The following is a 27,939-nucleotide window of genomic DNA, read 5'->3' as shown; positions in this document are numbered from 1 at the left end:
GTAATAGGTAAAAGTCAGACTAAGAAGTGAGAATGGAAGACTGACAGACTGGCAGAGGAGACTGGGTCAGACTATGACAGACACAGACTGTGTAAGAGACAATAAAGACTTTGGACTCTATTCTTGTCCGTTCTCTCTCTTGTCCATTCATTTTCGTTTATACTGCTGAGACCAAGGCCCTTCTGGAGGATCTCCAAAATGCTAGCCCAAATATTACATGCCATTAGTAATTTTGTTTATCAAAAAAATGAAATAAAGTATTATTTTTTCTAATTTATGGATTTTTTTCCAAATAGCTACTAAGATATTAATACATGAATACTTATTAAGTTGTTCAGACCTAACTAATACATGTAACTGCTAGGTAGTTCTTTTGGCCTATGGGCACTATGATAAAACTACCAAGATACTAAGGCTAATACAAACTAAGAAAGTTTGGGAATTTCCAGATTACATTTATAGTGAAGTTCTTCAAGACTGTACTCTGCAAAAGAGTAGAATATGTCCATACATATACAAAAAAAAAAAAGAAAGAGAGAAAGAGAGTGTATGTGTGTTTTATTTAATTTTTTCAGATTGGATTTTTCTATCTTTCTTAAGATGGAAGTTCATTGACTATTCAAGAATCTGATCCCAATATTGTTTGACATAACAGGTTTTAATCTGCTCTTTTTTCCCCCCTATGCTGGTTTGCAGCTTTGTGCTTAGGTAACCTCCAAAAATACCTTCGTTCCCAGGGGCTCACAGTACTGGCACCAGATTTAATTCAGGTTTTGTCTCACAACAATTCAGAACTCCTAAATTCAAGTAATCTGCCACTTTTAATACTGGGATAACAGATATGTACTATGGTCCAGAAATCTGAACTTGAAACAAGGTACTAAGTCAGTGGAATTGATAGAGACAATGGTTATCTAGTTTAGCATGGTTCAGTATGATTGATTTAATCTTACAACAAATAATGGTTCCCTGGTGATATAATGATTGGTTTACACTCAGTATGGAGCATATAAGCTAGGAGCCTTAGCCAGGATTCATTCGGAGAAGCTCACAGAGGGATGAGAAGACAGGCAAGAGCTCAAGCTCTCAGAACCAGAACTGGGCCTCTAAGAAAGCTAACTAGGCTCCAGGAAAGGAGACAAGACTTTGAAAGAGATAATAAAGGATTTGGACTTTAACCCCTGGCTATTCATGTGATGATTACTGAACTGAAATGAAGGCTGCTTCCAGAGACCTCCAAGAAAACTGAACCAGAGAACATTACAGATATGTACCATCATGTCCAGTCAGCTGATATGATTTCGAGAAATTCAAACATTAACCTTTATGACTATATCAATCACATTAGCTTGTGGTGACTTTTGGAGGAGAATGGTATTACATTACAGAAATCAGTGACAGATCAGGGATATAGTCCAGGGGTTTTTAACCTAGGGTCTTTGAACTTAAGAAAAAAAAAAACCCTTAAAACTCTATTTCAGTATAATTGATTTCCTTTGTGATTTTATGTATCCTATTTTATGCATATAAAAACCATTCTGAAAAGGAGTCTATAGGCTTCACCAGGTTGCCAAAAGGGGTCCATGACATGGGAAAGATTAAGAACAGCAAATCCAGTTTTGTTGACTTATTTTAGAACTGGGAAAACTGCTATAATAAATGAGAATGTGTGGATTGAATAACTGATAATTTTAATTATTTAAATATATTTAAATATTTAAGGCAGTAGTAGTTTTACTAATTAATAATCAAAAGCTAGACAATAGATCAAAAAGTCAGTGTTAAACATATTTCAAATCAAATTCTAAAAATTGTAATACTTCACAAGAGTTGCAGTTAGCAAAGGTTTAGTCCATTTTCCTTAACAGTTGCATAGTAACCAACACTTCATTGCAAATTATCCATTTTGTTTCTAATTAGAAAAGCTCCAAGTAGGCTCCTTCTCCAGTCCTTCGCCTCATAAGCATCCTGTGGCAGTGGACAAGTATTAATGTCCCAATGAAACCATTCCTGGCAGCTTATTTAATGGTATAAATAAATGTGGGCTTGTTTCACTCTTGCTAAGTAAAGGAGATGTTGACACATTTTTACTAATGCTTGGAAAGTGACAGCAACTTGAAAGCAGCATGCTGTTTACAAAAAAAACCCAAAAGGTAGGAGTTTGGAGAAGGATAAACATTGTATCAAGGATTTTCTTTGCCAAGGAGCCCATGGGGGCCTTTTTTGTCCCTCAAAAAAAAGCGACAGTTCTTTGTGCACATTGGTTTTCCATTTGCACATGTCCTAGTGTGAAAAGGGCATCTGTCTTCACAGCTGTTAATGAAAAAGAAAATAGGAGCCATGATTACTCAGGACAGAAGTCTACATTCAAAAGAATCATATCCCAACTAGTTGAAGCTTCTTGCTGCATAATTTTAAACAATATCTTTGACTGGCTTTTTCTAACTTTCATTTTTCATTATGTATTTGCTCAGTACTTGTCTAAAATATTAATATATAAATTCTGAATAGTCAGAGGTATAATTTAGAAGCAATATATTCTAGCTGTCTGATCTATTCGTTTTTATCATTTGTTATTTCATGATATAAATCAATTAGTTCTTTTTCCCTCAAAAAAAGTCTGGAAGAACCAAGGCATTTATATACCTGGAAAGAAGCAGTGGCTTTTCAAGTTTCTTAATTATCAATTATCTATTTCATCAAACCTAGTCTATGCTGCAGATTCAGAATTAAAAATACACTGGATAAAGCTTTCTTGGTTTCTCAATTAAATACAATACCATAGGGGTCTGAGAATTCATTCTCATCAAGGGCTTAGATCCTCATTACTGTTTGCCATCAGTGATGCTCTAATAATGTATACAAATCTTTTTTAATGATAGAAATATTGAGAAAAATTTGACTCATTTCATATGACTCAATCTAAAGAGCTATTACTTTAAAAACTAATAACACATTATATTATATAATATACTTTCTCTGAAACTAGTAGTCTTAGAGAACTTCCTAATACACTGTGAGGTTAAATGATTTGCCCAGGGTTGCCAGGATATGCAATCAGTGTATAAAGGGTTTGAACTCATGTCATCCTAATTGCTTCTACCCACTATTCAATGGCTACCTCTCAGTTAGTGAGAAAAAAACAATTCAAAAAGTACTAATCAAAACTTAGCAAAAACATAGCAACCACGAAATGTACTCACCTGCAGGTGTCTGGATGGAATATTTTTTGCTTTTGACAACAACTCTCTAAACTTTCTCGGCATTCAAAGCAACTGCAGTTCTCTGGGTTCTGAATGAGATCATCAGGACAAGGCATTTTACAGACACATTCACAGTGGTCCTCATCAAACTTTCTATGAGGCCCACAAATAGCCAGTTCCTGAAGATGGGAGTGCTCTAAACAGGAAGAGAAAGATGTACATAAAATATTATAGTGTGAGTTCCTTGGTTTTCTCCCCTCTACCCCCATGAAATAAACCCCCTTATAAAATAAACATTGTGATCTTAGATTAACTAATGGAAATGGTTTCGGTTTTGAAATGGAAAGACCTGAATTCAAATTCCTGCACAGATCCTTATTACTTATTGGCATTTACCTTCCACTCCAATCTATCTTTCACTCAGCTGTGAAAGTGATTTTCGAAAAGATGACATCTGACCATGTCATCCCAATACTCAATAAGCAAATAAACTCTCGTTGGCATTCAAAACTCTTCAAAGCCTGGTCCTTTACTACCTTTCCAGTTTTTTTTTTTTAATCCTCGATTCCCTTCTGAGCACTCTAGGAGCCAGCAACACTCACATACTTGCTGTTCTTTGCAGGTATGATACACCATTTCTTACCACTGTGCTTTTGCACTGTTAGTTTCCCCATTCTTACAATGCTTTCCCTCCTTCTTTAAGATTTAATTTGTGTTAACTTTCTTCAGGATATCTTTTCTAATTGATTCCTCCCCCCAACACCTCCAACTACTAGTGTTTTTCTAAGATTACTTCCATCTGTTCTCTATATATCTTATATATACCTCTTATATTTATGTTTTCTCTCCCATTAGAATGCAAATTTCTTAAGGACAAGAACTGTTTTTATCTTTCTTTGTAGTTGTGGACACATAAATATTTAATAAAATTCTTGTCATGTGCTTATTAGTTATATGAACAACAAATAAATGAAAAAATTGGAAAAGATAAAGATCTTTTCCTCTTCAGAGTAGGTGAGCCATCACATTTACATTTGGACTCTATCATCACAATTTAAAATTAGGTCTGGGGGGAGGGGAAATAGCCCTGAAAAAAACAAATTCACCAAAGATTTAAAGATCAGTTAGATTATTTGCTTCCCCCTATAAAAAACAGAAACTTAAAATTTTTATTTTGTATCTCTAGCATCTCAAAAATCTCACCTGGTATATGGTATTTAATAAGTTCATGTTGATTGATTAGATGAATTGTAGAGACAGTGAGTCTATATTAAAAGTGACCTAATTGTGAGGGCATTGAAGAATTTTTTCTCCAGAGAGTGGAAAGAAGGGAAGAGGTGAAATCTCAGATATTATTGTTATCTTTTTTTTTTTAAAGTGACTGGGATGATATAAAAATCACTTAACCATTTTCCTGCTTTCCCATTCTTGTAATATTATTATAATATTATCTTATATAATAATATTAAGAAAAATCTGAATACACACTTTTTTGGTATTCTTCTTGAACATATGAGAACAAGAGAGCTTTTGTGCAGCACATTCTATATGTCCATATCTTTACAATTACATAATTGATTGGAAGATATGGGGAATACAAGAACCATAGTGTTTGGGTTTGGGTTTGGGGGGTTTAAGCTAGTAGATTCTTCAGTCATTTTAAGGATCACTTGTAAAACAGCGAAAATGGGAGCAGATTTATCCAATAAGCAGTTATAAAGCATTAATTTGGTGCAAAATACTGTAGGTAAGTACTGAGGATGCAATGACAATCAAAAAGCAGTTGTTACTCCCAAGTTGCTTACATGTACTGAAGTCTACAACATGTAGTAGATAAATATATGAAATTTATATAAATTTTTGTTGTTTAGAAATTTTTCAGTCTCATCTGACTCTTCACAACCACATCTGGAGTTTTCTTGACAAAGATACTAGAGTGGTTGGCCATTTCCTTCTCCAGCTCATTTTATAGGTAAGAAAACAGAAGCAAACAGGGTTAAGTGACTTGCTTAGGGTCACACAGTAAGTGTCTGAGGTCAGACTTGAACTCAGGGAGATGAGTTTTCTTAAATTCAGGCCTGGTACTTTATGCACTATGGCACCAACCTAGCTACCCCTATGGATAAATATGTACAAGATGATTTGAGAGGAACATAGTAAGCATTAACAGATAAGGGAATCAAGGAAGATTCTATGTAAATGGCATATGAAGTTAATCTTGATTTTCTAAGAGGCAAAGGGAATAATCCAGGCATGACAAAATCCATAAAGGAAAGGAGAGGGGAGAGTACCAAGTGGACCTATTCATTTCAAGTCTTTTCAGTTCATTTTTCTTTTATATATATATATATATATATATATATATATATATATATATATATATATATATATATATATTTAGAATGTTAGAGGATACTTGTACCATCAATTTGGTATTAATTCAATAATAAATATGTATGAAGCACCAGCTGTGTGCAGAGCACTATACCAAGTTTGGAAGAATTAGAAAACTTACTTAACACACTACCCCCTGCTTTCTAGGAGCTCATCCTTTTGAGGGGACAACAACACAAATAATAATATTGTTATCATCATGATTATCAAGGCACAAATAAGTTGACAGGTTGCTGATCATTTTGGATTTCCAAGGCAAGACATCTTTAAGTTGAATCCTTGCTATTCTTATGGAAATCATTGATAAAATACTGTCTTAAGGACATATTGCATATTTTTTCTTTCTTCTATGGTACATTTTCTTTGGGAATACAAATCCCAAACATATACATTTGGTATTAATTAATCAACAAATATTTATGAAGAAACAACTATGTATAGAGTATTATGCCAAACCTGAAAGATGTGAATTTTATAGTCAGATGTTTTAGGCCAAAAATCCGAGAATCATTATAGTTTTTGTCCCATGAAGATGGCCCACATCATGTTATTCCTAATTCCTAGTATCAATGTTTTACATTTAATTTAACTTTCTACATAATTATTGCTGTTTTCTAATTTTTTTTTCTGTTTTTACAAGTTATTGGCAAGTTTTAGCATGACAGAGTTGAGACAAATCAGGAAGGCAAGAATGTTCTATATGCTTCTTGAGATGAGCAAATCTGTCTCAGTGACATGTGGTCTATAATGCTTGATTTTGAAATGTTCTTGATGAGACAATACTTTCCAATATCATGGACTATTTTTAAAGGATCATTTAAACTATCTGCAAGCTGAAGAAACAAAGAAAAGAAAGTTTGTATGGTTACTGATCTCATCATTACCTTTCATTCCATTGAGAGGACTCTCTTCCTGTTTGACACACTTACATTTATTGCTATCCCATGTCAATTCTCCCAGACAGACTTTCTTGGTGTTGGGACAACTATGAAAAAAACAAACAAACAAAACTATCAGTTAGTTTTCAATGTTTAGAGCAATTTTCATTCAAATAGAAATATTTTATACATTAAACAATTTGTCTTTAGACAATATTTCATCATTATAAAAAAATTTCTGTTGTAGGAACTATAAAAATAAACTACTTGAGCACAGGAACTGGTATATGGGGATTGTGTATATGGGGTATGTGTGTGTGTGTGTGTGTATGTGTGTGTCTGTATGTCTATGTATACCTTTGCATCTCCCTTTGTATTCCAATATCTGGTATAATTTCTGGAATTTCATGGGTGCTTCATAAATGTTTTTTGAACGAATGAACTGCATACAGTTAATATTTTATATTGGGGCTCTTTAGCACACCTAGAATAGAAGGACAGAGGTTATTTACACGCCAAATTCCATTGATTATCAGTGAAGAAGCTTTGAACTGCTCTATTTTTAGTCAGTACTGGTTTGCCCTCCTTGGTCAGATTTGTGGCTTCCCACTTGCAGAGGCTTATTATGGTGCCAGACTGAAGTAAATACTCACTGGGCTTTAGTCCTACTGAAGCTCTAAACTTCTGAGCTTAAACTGTTTACCAGCCTCAACCTGCTTATTAGAAGGGATTATAGATATGTACCATCATGTTGTACTAAGGAAAAACTTTGTATTTAGAAGTGATTCATATGGAGAATAGTCTGGAAATAAAAGAATTGGATTTTTTAATAAGGTCAAAAATTGCTACAGGGAATCCCTATCAACTAGAAAATATTTGTGATCTTTGATATTGCATAAATTTTTTTAAGTAATTGAGTTTTCTCCATAATGAACATGAAGAGGAATAAAAATAATGTATTTTTTAAGAAAACAAATGATGACACAAACACAATTAGGTGCTTTTAAGGAAAATATCAAACATTTTCTAAAATTTTAAAAAATTCCAAATATGCAAAAATAAGTAAAATGGAGATTTGGGGTTTTAATTCTGGACAAAAAGGTACTCCTACTGCAGCTGGTCTTCTGTTTTGAATTCATGATCATGAACTTATTTTGATCTGGGTTGTATGTAAAAATGTTGGGTCATGTAATCAAGGTTTTAGATATTATGAGATCCATTTTAAACAGTGGAATATGTTTGGAAATTTTTACATATTTGCATTATCACTGCTATTGGGAAGATGATAAAGAAGAGAAATGTTTATCAAATATATAGAAAAAGAGGCACAAGAATTAAAATGTTACAAAGAGATATCACAAAAGATAATATATAGGCCCTGAACCACACTGTTAGAAGATCAATTTTCTTAAATCTTTTGTTTTGCATTCAGAAACCAACATCTTTTGTTTTACATTCAGAGACCACAAAGTTTTTTTTTTTTTTTAACACAATACAATACCTTTTTATGTTTTTAAGATTCTATAAAGTATAAGAATAAATGTACATTTCTTGGATATGAAGTTGAGCAAACATTATCTGTAATAGAGAAATGCCAGAATTCTTTCCAGTAAGATTAAGGATAAAGCTAGTCCATTGTCAAAACTCCCATTATTTACTATGCTTCTAGAAATACTAGATATAGCCAGAAGATAGGAAAAAGCAGCTGAGGAAAGAAATATAAACAAAAAAAATAAAATTATCATTTTTTTCAGATAATATTAAGATTTATTTAGAAAATCTTAGAAATTTTACCAAAATTAATAGAAAGTGATTTCAATAAAGTGGTAGTTTATAAAATAAACCCACCAAGTCATTAGCATTTCTGGGTATTACCACAAAATCTAACAGAGACAGAAAAAGAAATTCCATTAAAAATTCCTACAGAATATTAAAATATCTGGGTAGGGGGTCCACTTACCAACTCACACAAAGATTATAAATATAACTACAAAATACTCTTTGTAGAAATAAAAAAAAAAGATTAAGTAATTTTAGAGAAGTTAATTGCTCATTTGGGTACTATGTTAATAAAATAATGACAATGTCACTTTAATTTAGGGAGGTAGTACCATTATCAATTAAACTATAAAAATGTTACTGATGTAATAGGACTCTTTGGTTCCCTGATCTTTGTGGGGGGCTTGGGTAAGAAAACTCTAAATTTACTAATTCTGGCTCACCACATCCCTCTTTCCCTTTCACCTGACCTTGAGAAACTCCTAAAATAACCCCCCACCCTTTAATCTGGCCTCAGAGAAACTCCTAAAATAATCACAACCCATAGAGATTCTATGGAGATTACTCCCTCAATTCATCTGGAACTGGATCCTTAGTCCCGGGCCACAGAAGGCAAAATAAAATTGATCTCTGTCTCTCAAATCTTTGATACTTGCCTAATCAGGATTCTAGCCCACTGAGAACTGGTCAGATAAACTCCTTTTTGCCAACCTCAGCTTGGAAACTGGCACTGTGAATTCTTTGTCAAAATTTGCGACACGGGCCTGGGACACCCCAAATGCTATTAAGGTGTCTCACCCCTCAACATTACTTTATGAGACTAGCATTTGTAGAGCAAAAGGTCAGGAACCTCAAAGGGAAATCATAAAAAAAAGAGAGAGAGAGAGACAAAGAAGAGGATCTAAGAGTAACATATTTCAGAATATATACTACACAATAGTAATATCAAAACAATTAAGAAATAAAGTAGTTGATAAATAGAATAAATTCCCAAAGGTACAAATCCAAATGTTGGTCAATTTCTTCACCTATAAAATCAGCAGATTGGATTCAATATCCTCTAAGATCCCTTCCAATTCTAAATCTATGATTACTTAATCCTATGACTGTGGTAGCATGCTGCTCAATAAATCCAAGGATGGCAAGTACTAGGGTAAAGGGCTCATTATTAAACAAAAATAAAGTCAAGTAGAAATTAAATATAGACCAACATATCTTAGTATATTCCAAAATAAGATCCAAATAGATGTTTGGCCTAAAAAAAGTCACATCATAAACAAATTAGAGGAGAATGGAAGAAGATACTTATGGCAACTACAGATAAAAGCATTTTTGACCAAATTAAAGATGAAGATGAGAAAGAATAAAATTGAAAGTTTTGATGAAAAGAAGCATTTAATTGACAAAAAATTCTTCAAATTTCTTTGATCAGATTATTATCTGATAAACAAAATTTTTATGGAATTGATAGTAATATACAAGAATTAATCCCAATGTATAACTGGTAAAAATATATGAACAGGTAATTCTCAATGGAAGAAATTCAAGCTAGTAATCATAAAAAAGTGCTTTTCTCCACTCTTTCACTCCCTATTTTTCTCCCTCCCTCTTTCCTTTCTTCCTTTTCTCCCTCCTTCCATCCATCTTACTTCTATCCTTCCTAGATATAATCATAGAAATATTTTGCTCACAATTTTCAAGTTGTTACTTATTACCTCTAAAATTAAATACAAAATTCTTAGACTGGTATTGATGTAATAGAACTGTGTCCCCCGATATTTGTGGAGGATGGGCAACCTGTCCTAGGAATTTTAATTCCTAAAAATGATCCCCATCCACCTTAATCTCCCTTGGAAAAATTACTTGATTTCCCATGGGAAACTCCCACTTCCCAGTTGATCTGGAAATCACTTTGGTCTGGGAAACAATCACCACTCTTTATTGATTTGAAAATTAGCCTTTAATCTCTCCCTAACCCCAAACCATAGAAAGCTAATAAAAGACAAGATTCTGTACCCAAACTTTTGCTAATTCCCATTTGGAATTGGCTCCCACTGGGTTACTTCTCAATGTGAAAATAAACTTTTTTTTCCCCAAAAAATCCTCGCCTGGAGACAGTTATTTGCTGAATTCAAGTCCCAGATGCCATGTCCATGATGTCCATAGTGATGTCAAACTCTATATGTCTACAATAGGCCCCATATGCTCCTTTCCTTCCTCCCCGATTTATTCTTCCTCTCAACTTCCCTTATTTCTATTAAGATCACCTTTTCTATCTTTGCCACCTGTGTGAGTTTGGGTAAGATAGTTTAGTTCTTGAGGTTCCAGTTTCCTCAAATGAGTTAATGATCTCTACAATCCCTTTCAGTTTTCTATAAACATATGATTCATGCAGTCCCTTTTTTCTCCTCCACATATTCTATAGTTTAGTCATTTTGACCTTCACATCATTTGTTGCATCTGGTCCATTCTTTCCCCTCACAAAGCTTCTATCCTAGTTCAGACCGTCATCACTTCTTTACAGAACTATTTTAAAAGCCTACAAATGAGTCTCTGCTTCTTCTTGTTCCTTTCAATTCATACTCCAAAAAAAGCTGCTAAACTGTTATTTTTAAGAACTAGATATGATCATAGAAATACTTTGTTCACAATTTTCAAATTGTTACTTATTGCCTCTAGGATAAAATACAAAATTCTTAGTCTGATATTATGGAGCCTGTTAAACTATAATTGCTATATTTCATGCCTTTTCATCTTTATGATTCTTCTTCTTATATGTATGTAGATGTGTGTTCCTTGGAATTTTTTAGTAGCAAATGAATTCCTTCTGGGAACATAAATGGCCTATAGAATCACAGAATTCAAGAACTAGAAGATCCTTCTGTAGCTCTCTGGTCCAATTAATACACAAGAGGAGTCTTGACATGCCTGACAAATCATGCAACTTCTTCTTGAAGACCTTCAAGGGGAGAGAACTTCAAGGTTTATAGGCAGTCCATTCCATTTGGGTCAACTTACATTTTTAGGAACTTTAAAAAAATTTTTTAATATTTTATTTTCCCCAGTTACATGTAAAACAGTCTTTTAGTTTTGTTTTTAAAACTTTGAATTCCAGATTCTCGCCCTTCCTCCCCATCCTTAAGTCCCATTAAGAAGCCACATGTGAAGTTATACAAAATATTTCCATAAAAATCATTTTGTGAAAGAAAACATAGATCTCCCCCAAAAAACCCTCAAAAAATAAAGTTTAAGGAAAAAAAAAGAGTATGTTTCCATCTATAGTCAGACACAATCAATTCTTTCTCTGACTATGGATAGGATTTTTCTTCATAAGGCCTTCAGTTGTCTTGAATAATTGTATTGCTGAGAATAGCAAAGTCATTCTATATATATATAAAATTGTCATTGATAACTGATCATCCCATAGTATTGCTATTACTTTGTACATAGTACATTTCATTCTGCTTTGCAGAGTTCTGAGAGTATCCTGCTCATTTCCTATATAATAATAATATTCCATCATAATCACATACCACAGTTTATTCAGTCATTCTCCAGTTGATGGGCATCCCCTCAATTTCCAATTCTTTGCCCTGAGAAGAGAGCTGCTATAAATAGTTTTGTACAGATAAGTCCTTTTCCTTTTTAAAAAAATTTCTTTTGGGATTCATACCCAGTAGTGGTATTGTTAGGTCAAAGAATATGCATGATTTTGTAGTCCTTTGGACACTGTTGATCATTTATCAATTGGGAAACTGTTTTTATTATTTTTTAAATTTTTTAAAAATAAAATTTAAAAATTTTTTAAAAATAAATTCAATTCAGTTCTTTAGTAAGTTTTTCTTGACAAAAGTGCTTAAATTTGCCTCTTCGAGACTTCTACCCATTTTTCTGTTTTTTCCACTCAGAATCCAAACATAATACCTTCTCTACAAGTTCAAGTTCTAGTTCCCTTCAAGTTTTTGAAAACAGATTTATGTTCTCCTTGTAAATTCTCCAGATTAAGCATGCTCAGTTCCTTCGATCAGTTTTCCTGGGATATTGACTCTAGGCTTTTCACAATTGCTCTTCTCTGAACACTTCCCAACTTATCACTGTTCTTCTTAAGCCATGGCATCCTGAATTTAACTCAAATTCCAAAAAGGTCTGGAGGGACAAAACAGTGAGCTATCACTTCTCTATTGTTAGGTGATATAGTGGATAGAGCACTGCCTTCTAATCAAAAAGATTCATCTTTATGAGTTCAAATCCAGTCCCAGATACTTGCTAGCTGTGCAACCCTGAGCAAATAACTTAGCCCTGAAAAGGAAAAAGCAAACCACTCCAGTACCTCTGCCATGAAATCCCCAAAAATGGAGTCATGAAGAGTCAGACATGACTGAAACAACAACATATTTCTTAAGGTGGTAACATTATATTAATTTGTTTGGCTATCACAAAGCACTCATCTCTCAGAGCTGTTATAAAGAACAAATGAAATAATTATTGCAAAATACTTAGCATAATATCTGGTGTATAGGAAGTACTTAATAAATGCTTATTTCCTTCCTTCAATCCACTAAAACCACCAGGCTGTTGTTTCTTTTTTGCTGAGGCAATTGTGGTTAAATGACTTGCTCAGGGTCACACAGCTAGGACCTGTTAAGTGTCTGAGGTCAGATTTGAATTCAGGTTCTTTTGACTTTAGGGCTGGTGCTCTATCCACTGCACTACCTAGCTGCCCCGAGGTTTTTATTGCAGTCAAATGAACTTCACAAGTAAAGAGGAAGAGGCCTAATAATACCTCTCCCTGTTGTAGTTGTGAATTTCATTTTTTGACACTAAATTTAAGATTTTACATTTATTCCTATTGAATTTTGTCTTAGTAGACACAGTAAGTGCTCTAGTCTGATGTCAAGCTCAAATAGAAATGAGCCCACTAAATCAAAATAATGATTCTAATCAGCCATACATTTACTTAGAAAACCACCTATTATTATCTATTGCATTTTTCTAAGCCAATGTGAATTTAAATCTCAATACTTAACATTTTTAATGATATTAAACAACAAAATTTTAAGCATTTACCAATTACATTTTAAATTTGTTTTGACTCTACTACGGTGTTGCTGGCAGACATGTAACCACTGGTGGCTCTGATCCAGTTTGTCAAGGTTTTTGGGGATCCTGATTCTATTGTCTAGTGTGTCAGTTATTCCTCTTAAAATTCACATATGTAGCAGGCTGTACATTGCTTTATAGGTTTATCATTCATAAAGAATGTCTTTATTTGTGCATTAACTCACTGGATCCTTATTTTCTTTTATATCTGGAACCCAATACTTTTTTCACTCTGTGTGGTTCAATTAGAACACATCATTGGTGTTTAGCTGTGTTTCATAGGAATGACTGTATATCAAGACTGTGTCTTTTAAGGAAGCATTGTATTACATAAGAAAGAGTAGGACTCAAGAGATTTGGTTTCCATCCTTGACTTTTTGCTAAACATATTTATCCAAGGTTCTTGAAAAGGACCAATTACATCAAGAAGGTGATGTATTGACTTGTAAGTGAATTGAATTTAAGTAAGACAGAGCTGTTCAGATTCATCAGCCTCACTCACTCCTCCCAAATCAAAATCAGAAAGGTAGGGTTGCATAGCATAGCACAGTGGCTTGGAATCAGTTAACTAGTGAATTCAAATCCTAGCTCCCAGGCTTGCTAGTTTTGTGGCCATGAGCAGAATATTTAATGTCTCCGAGTCTCAGTTTCCCAATCTTTAAATGAAGATATTAATATTTATATTACATCTATGATTGTTATTTTGGCAAAATGCTCTGTAAACTTTATAATGCTAAATAAATGTGAGTTCTTCTTAACTTCTCTATGTCTTAGCTTTCTTGTTTGTAAGATAAATTAGCTGATTAAAACAATATCTAAAGCCCAAAATTAGGTCATTCTCTGACTTCTCATTTGTTTTAGAAATATGAGCTTATGTGGATCATTTGAAATCAATTTGGAGTATACTGTAAGCATAAAATCCAAATCAGGGATGGAGAAAAAAGTACAACATTTTGATTCAAGAATGAATCTACTGTTCCTAAAATGTTGGTAAGAAAAGCAAAGCTAATCTAACCTATAACAGCATTAGGAGTATATATGGGTAAGTAGGAAGAAATATGCGTATTTTAAAATTTTTCTAGAAAAATGGCAGTTAACTAATCACTTTGTATCCCTGCTCAGCAACAGAACAGAACAGAACAAAACAAAACCCTGGCCAAGTGAGCTATTCTTAAACTATATTTTGTGATAAGAATCTGAATAGTAGAGCAGAAGATGTTATCTAAAGTGTTCTTTTAATTCAGGAAACTACATGTAGCCTCTTCATGCTCCAAAATATTTTGAGCAGAACTTTTAAGTGATAACAAATATTTTAAAAATTAAGTAGCTGTCCACCAATTAAGAAATAGGTAACAAATTGTGGCACATGAATGTAATGGAATATTACCATGTTTCAAGAAATGAACATTCTGATACAGAAGAGTATTAAAAGACTTACATGAATTGATGAAAAAGGAAGAAAGTAGCTTCAATAAAATAATGTATATATAAAGGCTATGTGATATAAATTGAAAGAACAACTACCACACAACAATTGAAAAGGAATGTTGCAAACATTAAGAACAAAAAAGAGCTATGAGAAAACATTTCCTCTCACTACTCAGTCATAGATGGAGGGGGAAGTATCTGCAGATGAGGAACATTGCAGAGAATGTCAGATTTTTAAAAATGTATTCTTCAGTTTTGTTGGCTTCCTCTTCCTCCTTTTGTCCCCCCATTTAAAAAAATTGTGGTAAGGATTTTAGAGGAGGTATTAGGAAAGATATGGGGGAAATTAAGGAAATGTAACAAGGAAAGATATTGACAAAATATATTTTTAAAAAGAAGTTATACACGAAAAGCAATGCAAATTGAAAAATAAAGGTATTCTGGCTAAGCTATATCTTTTGTTTCTCTTAACTAAAATAATCAGAAAATAGACAAGCACATGTGTTGTTCACATATCCACCTCTTGGGCCCCATTCAATTTTATATTATTGAGGTAAAAAGGGAGAAAGGAAGAACATATTCAAAGTTGCTAGGTGCATTGATTTATGAATTTGTAGTCAAACTTGCAATGACAAATGAGGGACTTAATGAAAAGAGGCCATGAATTACCCTAAGTTCCAGGGGTCCTCAAATATGTTTATCCCCCTCACCCAGGGCTATGAAGTTTCTTTATTTAAAGGCCCACAAAATAAAATTTTTGTTTTTACTATTGTCTGGCCCTCCAACAGTCTGCAGGACAGTGAAGTGGCCCCCTATTTTAAAAGTTTGAGGACCCCTGCCTAACCAATGTACGAAATAGGAGACATTAATAAGAAAAATTTAGTTAAAACAATAATTTTTGCCCCAAAGTTGTAGACTACTTGACAAATTAATAAATTCAGAGAAGTAATATTAATGCAATAGGTAAATCAGAGTGCTTTCCTTATAATTACCTTGTGAAGTATTCAGCCCAGTGTGAGATAAGAAATAATAAGATCAACATCATTATATTTTAAATTTTGACATACATTGCTGTAACAATAGGCATTCTTTTTGTGGGACTTTTGGATTTCTAAATTCTGGGATGCAAGGAATGTGAGTAATGTTTTACAATTCCATAAGACCATGCTGTTTTTTAAAAAGGCATGCCAAGTGTTATATAAGTATAGTCTCTTTCTAATAAAGTTATTGAGACTGGCTGCAGTTTGCACCTAACACTTAATAAAGAAAGGAATTAATGAAAAGCAACAGAGTGACTTTAAAGAGTAGCCAATGCAAATAGAAATGAAGGTATGTGATGAAAAAAACTATGATGGAGCTTGAAGAAAAAAGACTAGTATCAATACATATTTGTTGAGCATTGACAGAATTATGTTCTACAAATAAGGCTTTGGGGAAAATAAAACAAGAAAAGTTAAATAAAGCAACTATCTTACCGAACCTTCTCAGGGATTTGGATGGATCTTCTTATGATGGAATATGGATGGTGTTCAGTGGTTGATAAGCACTTACATCCAGTATGGTTAGCAACCTTGACTGGCACTAATTCGGGTACTGTTGTTAAAGGCACTGTTATCTCAAAAAGCTATTTGAGAAGAAAGATAATTATTATGCATGATTAATTACATAAATTCTTTTTAATGACTACTACATTTTGTATTTATCCTTGCATTGTTTTATTCTTAATAGTAATTACTATAGGAAAATTGCCAGCTGAATACAAAACTACAGTGGAGGTAATGTTGATATAAGAATAGATTGCTAGTGCATGAAACAAAGGGTTCTTTTCCCAGTGCTGTCATGGTATGAGCTTTGTAAAGTTGCTTAAATGCTTAATGCCCATTTTCCCTGAATAAACTGGAATGAGGGTACCTGATGCTACTTCAAGAGGGCTTATAAAGGATAAAATGACATACTAGATATTGTGTTTAAGTCCATCAAGGAAGAAAGTTGAAATATAATTTTGTTGTCTTCTTAACGTGGCTAAGAAGAAAAGGCTCAGAATTTTGACAAATGGGTCCATCAAAAAATGGGCCAGACTACTTCTCTAGAAAATGCACAGAGAAGTTTGAACTTCCATTTTATGTTTTTTTAGTTTCCATTTGTATGAAATAGAGAGAGATAAGATGAAGAACTTACAGGAATGTATGAATTCTTTTTCTGTTTTTTATTTTCATTATTTCTGTGTTTCCCCCCTTATTATTGTTTGGATAGTTCTACGAGTGCACAGTCAAGAAAAAGGTGGCCCACGAGTTTAATGATGAAAGCAATGTGAGGTGAGTAATTTTTCATTTCCTTTCTCATCTAGTTGCAGTTTATCAATTCAAAGAGACCAGTTTTTCTGTTTTTTTTTTCCCAAGGTGTTTTTATTAATGTTTTTATCTGGTATTCAGTGCATATTTCTTGAAAAATTTTCAGTCAACCCACATATTCCCTCTAGCCAGAAACCTATTTTTCTTATTTTTTTTAAGCTTTCAACAAGACTTTTATTAAGCCTCTACCTTATGCCAGACACTGTGAGAAATATTGGGAATACAAATTCAAGTAGAAAGAAAAAAGTCAATCCCTGTCCCCATGGAGCTTACTTTCTTTCTTTTCTTTTCTTTTCTTTTCTTTTTTTTTTTTTTGGTTGAATAATCTAGTTCAATAGATATTTTCTTTCTTTCTGTCTTTCTTTTTTAATAACTTTTTATTGACAAAACCCATGCCAGGTAATTTTTTACAGCATTATCCCTTGCACTCACTTTTGTTCCGATTTTTCCCCTCCCTCCCTCCACCCCTTCCCCCAGATGGCAAGCAGTCCTTTACGTGTTAAATAGGTTACAGTATATCCTAGATACAATATATGTGTGCAGAACCGAACAGTTTTCTTGTTGCACAGGGAGAATTGGATTCAGAAGGTAAAAATAACCTGGGAAGAAAAACAAAAATGCAAGCATTTTATATTCATTTCCCAGTGTTCTTTCTTTGGGTGTAGCTGCTTCTGTCCATCCTTGATCAATTGAAATTGAATTAGTTTTCTTTATCGAAGAGATCCACTTCCATCAGTATACATCCTCAAACAGTATCGTTGTTGAGGTATATAATGATCTCCTGGTTCTGCTCATTTCACTTAGCATCAGTTCATGTAAGTCTCGCCAGTCCTCTCTGTAGTCATCCTGCTGGTCATTCCTTACAGAACAATAATATTCCATAACATTCATATACCACATTTACTCAACCATTTTCCAATTGATGGGCATCCATTCATTTTCTAGCTTCTAGCCACTACAAACAGGGCTGCCACAAACATTTTGGCACATACAGGTCCCTTTCCCTTCTTTAATATCTCTTTGGGGTATAAGCCCAGTAGAAACACTGCTGGATCAAAGGGTATGCACAGTTTGATAACTTTTTGAACATAATTCCAAATTGCTCTTCAGAATGGTGGATGTGTTCACAATTCCACCAACAATGTATCAGTGTCCCTGTTTTCCCACATCCCCTCCAACATTCCTCATTATCTTTCCCTATCATTCTAGCCAATCTGACAGGTATGTAGTGGTACCTCAGAGTTGTCTTAATTTGTATTTCTCTGATTAATAATGATTTGGAGCATATTTTCATATGACTATAAATAGTTTCAATTTCTTTGTCTGAGAATTGTCTGTTCATGTCCTTTGACCATTTATCAATTGGAGAATGGCTTGATTTCTTATAAATTAGAGTCAATTCTCTATATATTTTGGAAATGAGGACTTTATCAGAACCTTTGACTATAAAAATGTTTTCCCAGTTTATTGTTTCCCTTCTAATCTTGTCTGCATTTGTTTTGTTTGCACAAAAACTTTTCAATTTGATATAATCAAAATTTTTTATTTTGTGGTCAATAGTGATCTCTAGTTCTTTGGTCATAAATTCCTCCCTCTTCCACAGGTCTGAGAGGTAAACTATCCTATGCTCTTCCAATTTATTTATAAATTCATTCTTTATGCCTAAGTCATGAACCCATTTTGATCTTATCTTGGTGTACGGTATTAAGTGTGGGTCAATGCCTAGTTTCTGCCAAACTAAATTGGTTTTCCCAGCAATTTTTGTCAAATAACGCATTCTTATCCCAAAAACTGGGATCTTTGGGTTTGTCAAACACTATATTATTAAAGTTATTGGCTGTTTTATCCTTTGAACCTAACCTATTCCATTGGTCAACTAGTCTATTTCTTAGCCAATACCAGATGGTTTTAGTAACCGCTGCTTTATAATATAATTTTAGATCTGGTACAGCTAGGCCACCTTCATTTGATTTATTTTCATTAATTTCCTTGAAATTCTTGACCTTTTGTTTTTCCATATGAACTTTGTTGTTATTTTTTCTAGGTCATCAAAGTAGTTTTTTGGGAGTCTGATTGGTATAGCGCTAAATAAATAGATTAGTTTAGGTAGTATGGTCATCTTTATTATATTTGCTCACCCAATCCAAGAGCATTTAATATTTTTCTAGTTGGTTAGATCAGACTTAATTTGTGTGGAAAGTGTTTTATAGTTTTGCTCATAAAGTTTCTGATTTTCCCTTGGTTTTTCTTACTTATTATTTACTCTTCACATTGTGTTGACGATACTTGCAAAAACATTTGTAATCTCTAGCATTTTTCCTCAAAATTGTCTTCCCAGTCATGTCATGTAAATAAATTGCAATTGTTTGACTTTTTGATACAAAGGTAATGAAATAAGCATCTTAAATTTGAGATAGCAAATTTTGTATTTAATTGCAAATTATTGTTTCCTATTTCATTATGGCTTCACATGTGAACAGTTAGGTTTTTATGTTTTTCTTATAATGCTACTTCATCTTAATAACATATATGTGTTTCCAGGTCTACACATCTGTTGTATGTGTCTAGATGTATGTATAATATGTACAGGCTCATATGTACTTGAGCCTTGGCCAGCTAGAAACATATTTACTTAACCTGAGCTGATGACATTTATTAGTATTTGACATTTATCAATATTTAGTCTATTAGCTGGACCACTGTCTGCTTGAGTAAATCTGAAGGCCTGACTTTCTGTTTCCTAGAAATCAGGAGATTTCAGGGAAACAAATCTTCCATTCCAATCTCCCCAAATAGCAACAACCAATTAGATGCTTCCCCCTCCCCTTCTCAATGCTCTCTGACTTGTGATATGATTTCTTGTATAAAAGCTATGTAACTCTACTACTTCTTTAGCCCTCCTACCGCAAGCTTTCTCTTTCTTATCTCATGATGGGACAGCTCATCCTCCAGAGGTTTTCAATAAACAACTTTTCTGCCTTTTACTGAGTGATCTCTGACTAATCATTTTGGGCAAAGGTCTTCCTCATCCCTCATACATTTTATATTCCTTGTGTTGCAATGTTACTTATCACATGATTTGCCAGTTGGAAAACTATTGCTCTCAGAGAACCTCAGTTTCCTTTTTTCTATAATGAAGTAAAAATATTTGTACTAGATACCTCACAGGGTGATTGTAAGGAAAGAATACTGGTTTACATATTTTATTAATGTTACTTCTCTAATTTATTAATTCATCAAATATTCTATAATTTTGGGGTGAAGTTTTTATTTTCAATTATGTACACTCACAAAGCAAAAGTAGGACTTTGTATAATTATACTCTTTAAAATATTTTGAATATGATTTTATTAATTATCCAGCCATTTACTAAGGAGTGGGGCAGCTAGGTGGTGCAGGTGAAAAAAAGTCAGGAAGATTCATCTTCTATAAGACTATGTATAATTTTTAATCTGGTCTCAGATTATTAGCTGTGTGACCCTAAGCCGATTCATTTATTCTTGTTTGCATCAGTTTCCTCATCTGCAAAACAAGCTGGAGAAGGAAATGGCAAACACCTCCAGTGTCTTTGCCAAGAAAATCCCAAATAGTATCACGACAAGTTGGGCATGACTGAAAACAACTGAACAACAAAAACATTTACAAAGGAAAACCAGTCTTGTTTCAATGGCTAGGATATATTTGTAATTGCCTATTAAATAAACTTTACTTCTTCCATTCTTTTTTTAACGCTAGCCATCTTATGCAAATTTTCATGGATGCTACAAAAATATGTATTTTAAGTCACATGAGTTAATTATTGTCATCTTATGCAAGCTTTGTTTTTAATCATTGCTGCTTAGAATACAGAGGGTATTCTTCTAACTCTTGAACAGTAGAGGTCAGAATTTTCACAAATATCATACTATATTGAATTGTTCCATTGTCATTTTGTTAGAGAAATTCCCCTATTTCAACTGAAAAAAATTATGAGTAATTTGACCCATTAGTATTATATAAAATCAGTGTTCCACTATTCTATTTTGGTACAAGTGCTCGGATGAACAAATGAAAGAAGATAACTCTTCTTTCACAAAAAAGTTAAGAAAGCATCAAGAAAAATTATTATATAAGTATACAACAAATATAACAATATTAAAGATTCTAATTTTATTTTAAATTTTATTATATTATTTATATTAAATTTTAATTTTATTTATGCCTTTAAGCATCACATTTTTGCATCATTAGCATCATTCTTTTATTGAGGCTTTAACACTTGCCTTTCTTTATAGGGATCAGGAAAATTTGCATTACCTGTTTTGAAACATACGATGTACTTGTGTTTATACAAAGGAGACTCTCTTCATTGCAGCAACCTCCACACCGGAATACATTCACACAGGGGGGCTTAAAGAAAGTGTTTGTGCTTTTCCCCAGCTCTTTGGCCACTTCCACACAGGTCTCTCTTGGAGTACATTGAGTTCTCTGCCATTCTTCATCTATGACTGAAGATAGAAAATTAATGAAAACAGCAAATTAAGAAACATTTTTAGTAGTACAGTGTGTGAGCAGTAACTACATTAATGATATAATTTTTATGTTTCCAATGTTTATTTTTTTTATTTACTGTTATTGGGATCAAATATTATTTTGAGGGGGAAAAGGGAAGATATTCTTCCCTATTTTCATCCATGGTAAGAAAGTGGGAATTGCTAATAAAGGCCTCATTTCCAAAATATATAGAGAACTGACTCTAATTTATAAGAAATCAAGCCATTCTCCAATTGACCATTCGGTCAAAGGATATGAAAAGACAATTCTCAGACGAAGAAATTAAAACTATTTATAGCCATATGAAAATATGCTCCAAATCATTATTAATCAGAGAAATACAAATCGACAACTCTGAGATACCACTACACACCTGTCAGATTGGCTAGAATGACAGGGAAAGATAATGAGGAATGTTGGAGGGGATATGGGAAAACAGAGACACTGATACATTGTTGGTGGAAGTGTGCACACATCCAGCCATTCTGGAGAGCAATTTGGAACTATGCTCAAAAAGTTATTAAACTGTGCATACCCTTTGATCCAGCAGTGTTTCTACTGGGCTTATACCCCAAAGAGATATTAAAGAAGGGAAAGGGACCTGTATGTGCCAAAATGTTTGTGGCAGCCCTGTTTGTAGTGGCTAGAAGCTAGAAAATGAATGGATGCCCATCAATTGGAGAATGGTTGAGTAAATGTGGTATATGAACGTTATGGAATATTATTGTTCTGTAAGGAATGACCAGCAGGATGACTACAGAGAGGACTGGCGAGACTTACATGAACTGATGCTAAGTGAAATGAGCAGAACCAGGAGATCATTACATACCTCAACAACGATACTGTTTGAGGATGTATACTGATGGAAGTGGATTTCTTCGATAAAGAGAGCTAATTCAATTTCAATTGATCAAGGATGGACAGAAGCAGCTACACCCAAAGAAAGAACACTGGGAAATGAATATAAAATGCTTGCATTTTTGTTTTTCTTCCCAGGTTATTTATACCTTTTGAATCTAATTCTCCCTGTGCAACAAGAGAACTGTCCAGTTCTGCATACATATATTGTATCTAGGATATACTGTAATCTATTTAACATGTAAAGGACTGTTTGCCATCTGGGGGAGGGGGTGAAGAGAGGAAGGGGGAAAAATTGGAACAGAAGTGAGTGCAAGGGATAATGCTGTAAAAAATTACCCTGGCATGGGTTCTGTCAATAAAAAGTTATTAAAAAAATAAAAAAGAAAGTGGGAATTGGTATAGACACTGATAATTATTTTATTTTCTTTGGTGAAAATCACCCAGTCCACTTTATAACTATCCAGTGTCTATCTGGAAAAAAAATGATTAATGAAAAATAAATAAAAGCAGATTGAGTTAAATGGCATTTATTAAGAATTTTATAGAAATCTAGCCAGAAACAACTGTTTCCATTTGAAGCCAGTCATAGCATGTAATATTCTCTTCTCTAAAATATGATCGTTCTCTGGGAGCAGATTTCTCTTGGGGGGGAGGGAGGCTTCTGGAGGCAGCCTTAGTTTCAGTTCAGTGTAATAATCACCTCAAATGCAGCCAGCTGTTAAAGTCCAATCCTTTATTTTCTCTTTCCTTCACTTGGAGCTCAGCTAGCTTTCTGGAGGCCTTCTGGATCTTGGTTTCAGAATTCTCCACAGGACAGCCTGCCACTTTTTCTCTGTCTTCCTTCATTCTGCCCAACGGAATCCTGGCTTCTCAATCTCCCAGAATGCTCTTTGGCTCTGAGAGCTTCTTGCTTATATGCTGCACACTGAGTATACTCCAATCATTACATCACTAGGAAACCACAATTTGTTGTAGTATTAAATCAATGCTAAATTAGATTTAGCCATTGTCTCCTCAATTCCATTAGTACCTTGTTTCAAGTTCTGGCCCATAACATCTCCTAGTAGGATCAAATCAATCCTACTGTCATACATAGTACCTTGTAAGATCATAACATCTTATGTTTTCTTTTGATTTTAGAACATAGGTGGTCATGACCTCCCTGACTTTTTCAAGGAGGTGAGAACCCCCAAAAAGAAGGTAATCACGCCTTCCCTGACTGCTCAAAAAAGGAGTGAAAATACCATAAAAAGAAGATGGTCACACCCTCCCTGACTTCTCAGGAAGGGAGATGAAAACACCAAAGGCAATGGGAAATCAAATCAGATTAGTGGGTTTCTAAAGGGGCTCACTCTTAAAACAGGTATACATAAATACATCAATATGGGAGGTATAACACATAATTACATAAATTACATAAGCACATAGTAACATAACACAGGCTAGAAGTGATGTAACAAATAACATGAATCAACATGAGAATTTGTACATGTTCGTGCCTAGAAATAGTCCAAAAGAAATCTATTTTCATTTGTTCATGTGCCAGGAATCCAATAATTGAAGTCCTGCAATAGTCTCATTAATAATTTTTCATCTCAAGGAATCCAGTGATTTCTGTTGGTTTTCAAGTCCTGCAACAGTTTCATTATCAGCCATGCTCTTTCAGTGTCAGGTGTTTCTTAGATCTTCCCCTTTGTTTTGAGGTTTTTCTCCTTTTCTGTCTGTCTCCAGATGCTCCTTGCCACCCATCTGTTTCCTTCTCTATCTGTAGGAATTCAAGCAAACACTCTCTTCCCAAGCAGTTAACCTATCTAATTCCCTTCTATTTACCACTTCCGGGATTTCTCCTCATCATCTAGCAAATTACATTGGAGCTGTTTGCACTGGACACTGACCTGTTGGTTTAAAAAGCCTGCATTCTTCCCAGTTGTAATCCCTTTCTGCTATCTGATTGCTTTTTTGCTAGTTGATCACATCAGAGTCCTGACTTCTAAAGGCTCTCTAGGTGTAAACTCAACTGTCATCATGCCCCACCTATCTTTTGGTGGGCCCCGCCTCATTTCCCTGGGTCAATCTGCATTCTGAGGCCCAGTGGAAGCCTCGGTTACATTTTGGACATAGGGTTTTGGGTTTTATTCTCTCACCCTGTCTTCTCACTCTATCTCCATATTTGCACTGAGCTCTAAGATATCCTATTTTTCCACACTGAAAACATCGACGATTTTCTCTAGAAGTCCCTTGCCAAGAGGGACCCTGTCTTCCCATGTTGATCATAGTCTGGGCATAATAAGCAATTGTGCTCACTGTGGCACAGTGTCTTATGATCTTCTTTAAAGGAGCATCTTTGTCTAGCCCCCATATAATTCTTTTGCAAACCTCATTGGCATTTTCCTTAGCCAGATGTCTGGTCATTATTTCTGTAGCTGCATTTTCTCTAATGGTTCTTGTGACAGCTATTTGCAGATGTCCCACAAAATCTGCAAAGGGTTCATTGGGACCTTACTCTATTTTTGTGAAGGCTTCCCCTTGATCTTTTCCTGGAAGGGAACCCCAAGCTTTTATAGCTGCAGTTGTGATCTGCTCATAAGCTATTGTGGGGTAATTAATCTGTTCTGAATTCTCTACATACTGACCTTCACCAGCTAGTTGGTCACAAGTGATTTGAGTTAACTCCTGTTTGTCTATTGTGTCTGGCTTGAATCCTACATAATTCATGATACTCCAAAAGCCACAAATTTTGTCCAGGTTCTAAACAGTCCTTGCTATGGATTGCCAATCACTGGGGGATTAGGATTTCATAAGCCAAAAATATCTAGTAACATCTTAACATAAGATGATGTAGCCCCATAAAGAGTGTGACCTTTTTTCAAATCCTTAATTTTTCCAAATGAAAAGGAGTGTATCTTTTCCTTTTCTGACCTGAAGAATCAAGTTCTTCAATCACAGGATATGCATTTATAAAATCAGATACATCATGTCCTTCATTTTTTGCCTTAACTAATGTCTTTTCTAATCTTGTCATAGGCTGCTTAATAGGTGATTCTGTTTGTGTCACTGCCTCTCCCTCTCCTCCTTCTCCCTCCACCCATGAAGGGTTAATTGAGGGAAGTAGGTCAGGGGATTGGGAATGATCTAATTTCTCCTGCTGTGAATTCTTATCTAATTCTTCATCCTTTTCACCTAATTTGGTTGGCACCTCCCCTTCCTGCTCTTTCTTCTTTTTCCTCACTTTAACGCTTAAATAATTTCTTAAAGTCAGTTGTAGTAAATTGTATGTATAAAGTATATTTTTGGAAATTGAGTTTGGATTAGAATTGTAGCATTCACCTAATTGCTCTCTTACTCATTTCCATTCATTTGAATCCAATTCTTTTTCCATAGAGAACCAAGGAGATGTATACTGTACAGTTTTTAAAAGATCAATGATAATGCTCCCAAGTTATAATTAAACCTTGATTTTTTTAAAGTCTGGCAATGGTCTCTAAATATTTTCCTTGAACAGAAGGCTGTTTTCTAAACATCTATCCCATTTCACCTGAAATTCTACTTTAGCCCTTTAACAAAGTTTCCTTGTTGTACTCACCCTAATTTCTGGGGCGAAGAGACTTTTTCACTGAAATCAGGATTGTGTCTGTCCTACATTTGGGTTTCAAAGTGTAATGTTCTCTGCTCTAAAATATATTGTTCTCCAAGAGCAAGTTTCTTGGGGAGCTTCTGGAGGCAGCCTTAGTTTCAGTTCAATGTAATAATAACCTCAAATGCAGCGAGTTGTTAAGATCAATCCTTTATTTTCTCTTTCCTTCACTTGGAGCTCAGCTAGCTTTCTGGAGGCCTTCTGGATCTTGTTTTCAGTGTTCTCCACAGGACAGCCTGCCACCTCTTCTCTATCTTCCTTTGTTCTGCCTTAGCTGAATCCTGGCTTCTCAATCTCCCAGAGTGCTCTTTGGCCCTGAGAGCTTCTTGCTTATATGCTGCACACTGAGTATACTCCAATCATTACATCACTAGGAAACCATTTTTTGTTGTAGGAGTCAATCAATGCTAAATTAGATTTAACCATTATTTCCTCAATTCCATTTAGTACCTTGTTTCAAATTCTGGCCCATAACATCTCTTTGTAGGATCAGATCAATTCTACTGTCTTAGTACCTTGTAAGAATCATAACAATAGCATGTGTTCATAGACCCATGTAGTACATTTCTAAAGTTAATATTTCACAAAAGAATCATATTTTGGACAATGACAGAGAAAATTTGTCAAACTGATGTCTTCATAAATCTTGTATAAGTTGCCTCATAATGAAATGTCCTTGAATCATGGTTCTAAATGATGATGAAATCAAGACCTACAAGTAAAAACAATGCTCTAACAATACTAACCAGAATGAAACAGAATAGAAAGAAGGAAAAAACAACCACTGGCAATAAAAAGAAATTTACTTTCCTGTAAACAGTAGTCACTTTGCCAGCCTTTGTTAGATTTTGATACTTAGATATTCAAATATTGTATGAATTTTTCTTTTGATTTGTAGATCTTCTTGGAAAATATTTTATTTTTATGGTCAGTTTAGTTTCAGGTTGTAGTTTTTTGAACCTATTCTTTTATTTTTATTTTTATATCTTTGTCAATTTACATTCCTCTATTACTAGAATATTGTGGATAGGATTCTGGGCCTTGAGTCAATAAGATCTGAGTACAAATACAGCCCCAGTTACTACAATTTTAAGCAAGTCCTTAACTTTTGTTTCTTCAACTATAATACAGAGATAATAATAGCATCTATCTTTCACTGTTGTTCTAAACATCAAATGAGGGAGTATCATTATTATTATTATTATCTTACATGAAAATATTTCTCATTCAACAAACTTTATCTGGAGAGACAAATAATCTCTTTCCTTAGGATTTTTGATCAGAGATTAATTCCCAATAATTCAAAAAACCCTAAGAGTTCTGATTAAAATAAGTAGCTTTGGTAGACATCTCTGAAATAGAACTGACACTAAAATGGCTATTTCTAAACCTCCTTTTTTAAAAGCTCCTTTTTTCTTTTTCACTATGACCTAATTTCTCCCATTTTGTGCTTTCTCAATCCCCTAAAATTTAAACTACCAAATATTTGGTAAACTGTTAAATATCAGATATGCAATAGAATATACTTTAATTTGTTGCATTATATTTTCAGTTATTCTGTCAGGGAAGCATTTAAATATTTAAACATTCTTCTTCAGTTCTTTAAAAGTATGCATATTCAATACAAGAAATCATTAATGAGGTAATAATTTGATTGTACTTTATTAATCATAACGTTTTTTACGTAATGAATACTTAAATTGGGATAGTATTTTTGTGAAAAAATTACTTTTACAATAATTTTATTCTCTATTCATTGTTCCATGTTTCTCATTAAA

General features: G+C 33.9%; 1 protein-coding gene across 2 annotated transcripts in view; it reads right to left on the bottom strand.

The window, feature by feature from the left end:
• Nucleotides 1-1,670: 1,670 nt before the first annotated feature.
• VEGFD (vascular endothelial growth factor D) overlaps nt 1,671-27,939 on the bottom strand; it is a 52,650-nt gene continuing 26,381 nt past the window's right edge. For both annotated transcript variants that reach the window (XM_051984469.1, XM_051984470.1), the window contains exons 3-7: nt 21,430-21,620; nt 16,258-16,406; nt 6,482-6,582; nt 3,204-3,399; nt 1,671-2,313 (exon numbers count right to left, since the gene is read on the bottom strand). In XM_051984469.1, the coding sequence (XP_051840429.1) occupies nt 2,184-2,313; nt 3,204-3,399; nt 6,482-6,582; nt 16,258-16,406; nt 21,430-21,620 (767 nt within the window). In that variant the 3' untranslated portion in view covers nt 1,671-2,183. The remainder of the gene's footprint in view (nt 2,314-3,203; nt 3,400-6,481; nt 6,583-16,257; nt 16,407-21,429; nt 21,621-27,939) is intronic.

Source organism: Antechinus flavipes, chromosome 3 (assembly GCF_016432865.1).
Source record: "Antechinus flavipes isolate AdamAnt ecotype Samford, QLD, Australia chromosome 3, AdamAnt_v2, whole genome shotgun sequence".
In the NCBI taxonomy this organism is placed as follows: Eukaryota; Metazoa; Chordata; class Mammalia; order Dasyuromorphia; family Dasyuridae; genus Antechinus; species Antechinus flavipes.
Note: the sequence above shows the minus strand (reverse complement) of the source record. Positions and strands in the feature narration are given on the sequence as shown.